The following is a 7,740-nucleotide window of genomic DNA, read 5'->3' as shown; positions in this document are numbered from 1 at the left end:
CCTGGCTGCTGGCTGGCCCCCAGAGCCCTGGCACCTGGCCAGCCTGGCAGGAAAGGAGCCACATAAGGGCCGTGCTGTTGTTTTTAGCTGGGTCATGGGACATGATGACGGCTTCAATTTTAGAAACCCTATTTAAGGCTCGGGAAATTGCAAGGTTTGGGGGGAAAAACACAACAACCAGTTCTAATTTCATCCCAACGCATGGTAACTACAGTAACAGGGATTTATAGATGCCAAGAGGCTGAAAATAGCAGCCGCCACTTTTGTGCACCATTTGGAACGGGCTCAGACCCCGCCCCCGCGTCCCAGCCAAGGAGCCGTGTGGCCAGCGGAGCCTACCACAGACGCGGGCGCCTATATCCACCCCACACGCATATACCGCAGAGCCGCTATTTATAACCGCGGGCTGGGACGGTGGGAGCAGGACCGAGCGTTTTACTGGCCACACACATGCGCGGCGCGAACATGCGTGTCCATGGCTCCCCCCCTCCCCGCACCCTCCCCTTCCAGTCACGGCAGAAACTGCCAAGACAAGGGCAGCAGCGCCACCTCCTGGAGAAAGGCAGGGGAGAGGCAGGCGGTAGGGGAGCAGGGCGCTGGGGCCACACTGGAGAAGAGGGCACAGAGTGGCCACGGCCAGCGTGGTGACAGCAGCCAGGGGCGGGGGCGAAGGCACCAGCTGGGGCTGCTGGAAGGAAGCACCTGGCACTACGTACGGGGGGCACCACCAGGGCGCGGGGGCCGTGGCTGCAGGTGCCTCGGGGGACTGGGAGGCAGAGAGGCCCCTGGGGATGCGGACGGTGACCATCAGCCCCACAGGCAGCGGGACCTATGTCAGCAACGTGGACAGCCTGTCTCTGGAAGCCTGTGCCCGTGACCCCGTCCCCGGGGCAGCGGGGCGGGAGGACAGGACTCACCGTTGCACAGGATGGCACGGCTCAGGCCCAGGGCGTCCGCAGTCCCCGAACTCATGTTCTCTACCAGCCGGTGCTTTACTTTCTTCAACACTGGGACCAGGTGAGAAAGGGACTCAGGGACGGGCAATCTGCAGCGGGGCCCTCAGGCCGTCCCTGCCCCAGCCCATCTCTCCCCGCAAGCGACAGCAGGGGCTGAGGGGCTGGAACTGAGGCTTCGTGCAGGGGTGACCATGGAGTGGGGAGAGCCCCAGGAGGGCGTGCCAGGCCCCCGGCCCTGCTCACTCTACAGGAGGGCAGGGTCGGGGGCTGGAAGGAGGTAAATATGTAAAGTGCCAACAGGCAAACCAGGGAGCGCCTCTTCCCGCTTCCACATCTGGCAGTGGAGGCGCCATCAACCACGAGTGACCTCGGACCCCAGACTCAATCGCTGTATATGTGTTCACACACTTAGTCCCTGGGAGAGCCTCCAGGACAGACTTGACCTGCCCTTGGCCTCCTTAAAACCCAGGAGGTGGCTGCGGCCCCAGAGCCAAGAGACCTGCATGTGCATTCACCCAGGGGCCACGGAGCCCTCTCTGCCTCAGGCCTCGATGCGGAAGGAAGGGGCTGGTCCAGAGGGCCTCGAAGCTGCTGTCCAGCTCTAGAGTCCTGAAGCTACTATAGAACCAAACCCAGCCCCCTTCCCCCAACCCCCAGCAGAAGGCAACCTGTCCTGGGGAATGCCAGGGGAGGAAGGGCTGGCCCGGGACCCTCTGCCCGAGTCCAGAGGTCCAGTTCAGACCTCAGGCCCTCCTGGGAGCAGGCAGGCGGAAGAGGAGGCCAGGCCGAGCAGGGTGCGGGTGGGCACCCTCACTGGAAGCTGCCCTCCCTTTTGGAACGGTGAGAGGCTGGCATCTAAGGGCCACCCTAGGGCAGTAAGGTCCCAAAGGAGGTGGCGGCGGGGAGAGGGCTGACGCATGGGGCAGAGCGAACTCGGGGACAGATTCCTGGGAGCTACAGCAGGAGAGCACCGTGGGTCCTCCCGGGCCCTCTCTGCATCGGCTTGGTCAAAAGCCACATAACTCCTGAAACGCTGTCCTAAAGAGGCAGAGCACGGGCCCAGGGCTTGTGGGGCCCCTGCTCCCGTCCAGCTCACCAATGTCCAGGGACATCCCTTGCTTGGGGTCCGCCTGCAGCTTGTTGTAGTGAATGGTCACCTCCCCCTGGAAAAGCAGTAGAGGCAGAGTTGAGATGGAGGCTCCTGGGTCCCAGGCCCCTTCCCTGGGGAAGCCTGTTTGCCCTGAAACCTGTGCTCACGAGAGAACCCTGGGCCCTGGGCAGGTCCCGGACCAGCTGTGAGACGTGCCACACCGGGCCAAGGGCTGTGACACGGCCCTGCCTTAACTGGTTTGTTCCCAGGTCCCTCCCTGTCTTGCTATGTGCCTGGGGAACCGGCAGGGATGAGGGCAGCCACGGTCCTGGCTGCCACAGAGCTCACAGCCAGGCCGTCCCCGACGTCCCGCGCTCCAGGAAGATCAGGTGCCCCGGCCTCCCCCGCGCATGCCATGCTTGGAGCCTTAGCTATGTCATTGCCCCACATCGAGTGTCTTCTGCGCTCAAACCCCTCCTCGTCCCCAGGAGTTCCTCCATTCATGCAGCTAATACGTCTGCGCACTTTGTGACCGGTGCTGGGACGCCAGGAGGAGGTGCAGGGCGGCCCCAGCCTCCATGGGCCCGAGCCCGCAGGGGGGCTGATGCAAATCGCATTCTACATCTGGAAGAGCAGTGCCGGCTTCTCCTGGGACGCCTTCCCTATCCACGTGAGGCCACATGGTCACTCTCACCCAGGTGATCCTAAGGCCCCTGAACTTGGGACAGAACCCACTCAAACACAAAACGGGATTTCAGGAATGAGTCCTGAAGGGAAACCAAGATGGCCTGAGGCCGTCAGAGGCGGGGGCAGAAGCATAAAGCTCTCTCGGGCTGCAGAACACGCTGGGGAGGGGGGGCCAGGACCGACAGGAGGCGGCGCAGTGGGCATCAGACCTGGGCCCGGGTCCCGCTGTGTGACCAAAGCAAATCCCCCCTCTCTGTGGGCACCAGTGACACGGGACCATAGTCCCTGCCCGCACCCAAACACGGGAGTTGGGAGATCCTGCGTTGATGTCAAGGCTCTTGTCCCCCTGGGCACCGTGGGAGGGGCTGGCATGCGACGGGCCACAGAGGACGGGCTGTGATGAGGCGTGAGGAAGGGGCCACATGGGGCATACCCCCCCCACAGTGTGCACCAGGGGGTAACGCCATCGCCTGCTCCCCCGAGGAGCCCCTCTGCCCAGCGGGCCAGCCCAGGGCAGAAATGGCAGCCCGGGCGGGGCGCACGGCACAGTAAAGGGGAGAAGGTGGTGAAGCGGCCGGCCCGGGGCTCAGGCAAGAGGGACTGGCAGGGGCGTGGGTGCCTGCGACACAGAGGACAGAGAGGGCGAGGTTTGGACGGACGGGGTCGGGGAGCTCGGACACTCAGCCACGCTCAGTGCACAGCTGGGACCCTTGACCCTAAGATTTTGGAAGCATCTGGGGGCTCTACAGGCCCTTTGCTGTTTGGGTTTCCCAACAGTCACTGGCAGCAAACCCTCTAAGAAACGTTGAAAGGGCTGCATGCTTGCTTCCCTGAGGGGTCGGGATGCTTCCCACCATTGCAGGGAAGGGCCTTGTGGGGCGAGGCCTCGCCCTTAGCAGCTGGGGTGGGGCGTGGGGAGCAGGGGACAGGCGGCGTGTGACTGTGGCCTGTGGAACAGAAGCCCAGCAGCCGGACTGGGAGCTGCCCTGGGGCCCGGAAGTCTCCCTGTGCAGGGGACGGGGGTCTGTGAGTCCAGGAGGACCCGGGGGTCTGAAAGTCCCTACAGGAATGGGGGGGGGCGCTCCTCTTTCCCTCCTTCCCCGCCCAGGCCCAGCATGGCCCAACTGACATTCGTCAAGGGTCTACTGACCCCGGCAGGTTCACCTTGGACTTGTAGCTCCAACTCCGGCCCTGAATGGGGACCCACTGGGTCAGGGGACGGAAAGGTGGCCGAGGCAGCACCAGTTCTAGAACAGGGGGGGTTTGCTGACCACTTGTGGGAGGCACTGGGGAGGCTGGAGCGTGGCCCAGACCCCGGTGCACCATGGAGGTGGCCAAGATAGGGCCCATCTCCTCGCAGGCCTACTGGGCGTCTCGGAAGCGGCCTGGCGCCCATGTCTCCCCCCACCCCCACCCCCGCCCCCACCCTGCAGCAGCCTCACCTGCCCCTCCTGAATCATCTTCGCCACCTCCACCTTAGTTTTGCCTTTGATTGACCTGCCATTGACACCGGTAATCTCGTCGCCAGCTGCCACTGTGCCGTCCAGGGCCGCCGGGGTGTTGTCAAACACCTGTGGGTGTGAGGAGGGGGTGTGGTGAAGAGAAAACAGGGAGAAAACACCTGGGGGGAGATAGTGGTTCCCTGCACCCCACACAAGGCCTGGTTCGGTCCAGGCTTCACACGCCCAGGGGAACGCGTGCTCTCCCAAAGTCCTCTCTCTAACACGCTTCTCCCGCAAGGCTGCTCCGAGTGGACCAGAAACCCCAGAGCACCTCGGGTCACTCCCTGCACCTCCTCACAGTCCCCGAAGAGCAGACTCCAGCTTACATGTGAGCCCCTCTTCCCACAGGGACCCCTTCAACGGGACCTGCGCTCGCCGGGAATGGCGGGGGAGGGGGGACATGCCTGTCAGAGCACACATGTGCGAGCGACACTCAGGGCAAGGGGCAGGTTGGGGCCACGCACACGTACACAGGGATGGACAGGAATACAAAAATCATAGCCGGAAAATGGCCACAAGGACAGACACCAGAACTGTCAGCAGCTCAAGCCCCAGAGTGACTTCCCTCTGCCGTATCTTAGGTCCTACGCTTTCTCCACGAAGCCTGCAGAAAGGACGCTGGACGACGCCTCGTATGCACAACGTTATAAGGAAAAGAGGAAATAACGGCGCTGAATGTCTCTTCCCACGACCTTTCAGAATCATAGTAAGGGGCGCCCGGGGGGGCTCAGTCAGTTGAGCATCCAACTTGGGCTCAGGTTGTGATCTGACAGTTTGTGAGTTCGAGCCCCGCGTCAGGCTCTGTGCTGACAGCTCAGAGTCTGGAGCCTGCTTCAGATTCTGTGTGTGTGTGTGTCTCTCTCTCGCTCTCAAAAAGCAATAAACATTTAAAACAAAACAAAAATCACACTAAAAACACAGTAATTATGTTTTAAAAAATGATAAAGGAGACCACAATAATGAGAGGCTCTATGTGCCCTTGGAAGATGGACAGCGGGAAGCCAAGGTCCCGCAGAGGGGCTTTAGTAAGAGATCTAGTGTTCACTGGAAACTGCCAGAGGGTCGGGAAGCGGGCCTGGAAATAGCCACAGGTGGGAAGAAGGCAAGGTGTAGAAAGTAGGGAACAGACTCAACTCTGGGCTCCCTCCCCACCCACCCAGCCACCCACACTACCCCTTCTCTGGGGAAGATGGAGATGGCTTCCCCAGAGAAGCTTCTGACTCAGGCCCAGGGACTGAGGGAGGTGAGAGTGAGGCCCGGATCTAGACAGATTCGGGTTTAGTGAGTCCCAAAGCCCTCTAGCCCCGCCCGGGCCCCAGAATGCCGGCGGCCAGGCTTACTGCCCTTCCCCGAGAGAGACCGGAGGCCCCTGCCCTGAACTGCCTATCTCTGTAGGCACTGGGAGACATGACCCCCCCCTCAGCGCGCCTGCGGCCTGACCGCCCCACAGGGAAGCCCGCCCGACACGGCCTGCACACAGGTCTTCATGGTGGAAGGTGGCTGTGACGGTTCACTTCCAATGTAAGGACAGGCACTCGAGAGAAGTGTCGCACGTGAAAAATACTTAAACAGAAAACAAAGGACAGGATTGATTCGAAAACAGGAAAGATCTCTTAGCAATGCAAAATCTAATTGACATGTGCGATGCCAAAGAAGCTATGGAAATCAAGCCGAGGAAAGTGACAAGGACAATCAAAGAAAAGAGAAAGAAAAATACCAGAAGATCAATTCAGGAGGCCCGACACTAGCCAACAGAAATCCCACGAGAGGGAACAGAAACCGGAGGGCAGGGTCTCGTCAAAGAGCGAGTACTCGGGACTCCTAGGGCAGAGAGAGACAGGGGCTGCCCCAAGGAACGCGCCCCCGGGACAAAGGCCTGTGCCAAGAGCCATCGTCACGGCCTTTCAGGATGCCGAGGACAAAAAGAAGCTCCAAAGAGTCTCGGTAGATCAAGGACAGAAGAGATCACGAATGAAAAACGGCCTCAGACATAACAACCGCGCTCACGTCTAAAAGATGGCAAAACGATACCATCGAATTTCTAAGTGAAAAGTTATTTTCAACCGTGTCCTTCTTGAATTTGATCTGCCCAAGTGTCAGATGGAAAGAAGCCGAAAAGAACGACACAGACGGGAAAGTGGCATTTTGAGATAGACACGAGCTCTCAAAAACGTCACCTCCCCGGCCACCTTTCTCAGAAGGCTACAGGAGGATGTGTTCCATCCCAACGAGGAGGGAAGCCAAGGAAGACGCCTCCTGTCCTGAGCAGCAAGGGAAAAAAATCAACGAAACTCAAAGGCAACCGACAGAATGGGAGAAGATATCTGCAAACGACAGATTTGATAAAGGGCTAGTATCTGAAATATATAAAGAACTCATAAAACTCAATACCCCAAAACCANGAGGGAACTAGGAAGAGGAGCAGAGAGATGAGAGAGAATCCCAAGCAGACTCCACACTCAGCACACTCAGCTTCAGTGGGGCTAAAGCTCTCGAAATGCGAGGTCACAACCTGAGCTGTTATCAAGAGTTGGATGGTTAGGGGCGCCTGGGTGGCTCAGTCGGTTGAGCGTCCGACTTCGGCTCAGGTCACGATCTCACGGTTCGTGGGTTCGAGCCCCGCGTCAGGATCTGTGCTGACAGCTCAGAGCCTGAAGCCTGTTTTGGATTCTGTGTCTCCCTCTCTCTCTGACCCTTTCCTGCTCAGGCTGTCTCTCTCTCTCTCAGAAATAAATAAAACGTGAAAAAAAAAAAAAGAGTTGGACGCTTAACTGAGTCACCCACGTGCCCAACAAAATAACTAAATTCAAGGGGATACGTGCACCCCAGGGTTTACAGCAACATTACTTACAATACCCAAGATATGGAAGCAACCCACCTGTCCGTCGGCCGAAGAATGTATAAAGAAGATGTGGTGTGTATATACATGTATATATACACACAACATGCAAAGCCATAAAAAAGAAGGAAACCTTGCCATTTGCAAAGACATGGCTCTAGAGAGTATTGTGCTGAGCGAAATAAGTCAGAGAAAGGTAAATACCATATGATTTCACTCCTATGTGAAATTTAAGAAAAAAATAAGAGTAACTGGGGGAAAAAGAGAGACAGAACAAGAAACAGACTCTTAACTTCAGAGGACACACTGATGGTCACCAGTGGGGCAGGGGGTGGATGGGCGAGATGGGCGGTAGGGATTAAGGAGCGCACTGGCCGTTTTGAGCACGGGGTGATATGTGGAGGTGTGGAGTCACTATATTGGATGCCTGCAGCTAGTGTTACACGGTATGTTAACTAACTGCAAGCAAAATAAAAACTTTAGGGGTGCCTGGCTGGCTCCCCTGGAAGAGCAGACGACTCTTGATCTCGGGGTTGTAAGTTTGACCCCATGCCGGTTGTAGAGATTACTTAAATAAATAAACTTCAAAATAAATAAAATAAAACAGAATAAAATAAAATAAAATAAAACAAAATAAAGACCTTAAAAAAGAAGGAACGAGGGCTC

General features: G+C 58.1%; 1 protein-coding gene across 1 annotated transcript in view; it reads right to left on the bottom strand.

Annotated features, from left to right (window-relative positions):
* PICK1 (protein interacting with PRKCA 1) overlaps positions 1 to 7,740 on the bottom strand; it is an 82,745-nt gene that overhangs the window by 6,410 nt on the left and 68,595 nt on the right. Inside the window, exons 4-6 of the mRNA XM_077762107.1 lie at positions 4,176 to 4,304; positions 2,053 to 2,119; positions 918 to 1,007 (exon numbers count right to left, since the gene is read on the bottom strand). Of these exons, the coding sequence (XP_077618233.1) occupies positions 918 to 1,007; positions 2,053 to 2,119; positions 4,176 to 4,304 (286 nt within the window). The remainder of the gene's footprint in view (positions 1 to 917; positions 1,008 to 2,052; positions 2,120 to 4,175; positions 4,305 to 7,740) is intronic.

This window comes from Crocuta crocuta, unplaced genomic scaffold (assembly GCF_008692635.1).
Source record: "Crocuta crocuta isolate KB4526 unplaced genomic scaffold, BGI_CrCroc_1.0 scaffold193, whole genome shotgun sequence".
In the NCBI taxonomy this organism is placed as follows: domain Eukaryota; kingdom Metazoa; phylum Chordata; class Mammalia; order Carnivora; family Hyaenidae; genus Crocuta; species Crocuta crocuta.
The sequence above is the reverse complement of the archived record's forward strand: the minus strand, read 5'-3'. Positions and strand labels throughout refer to the sequence as shown.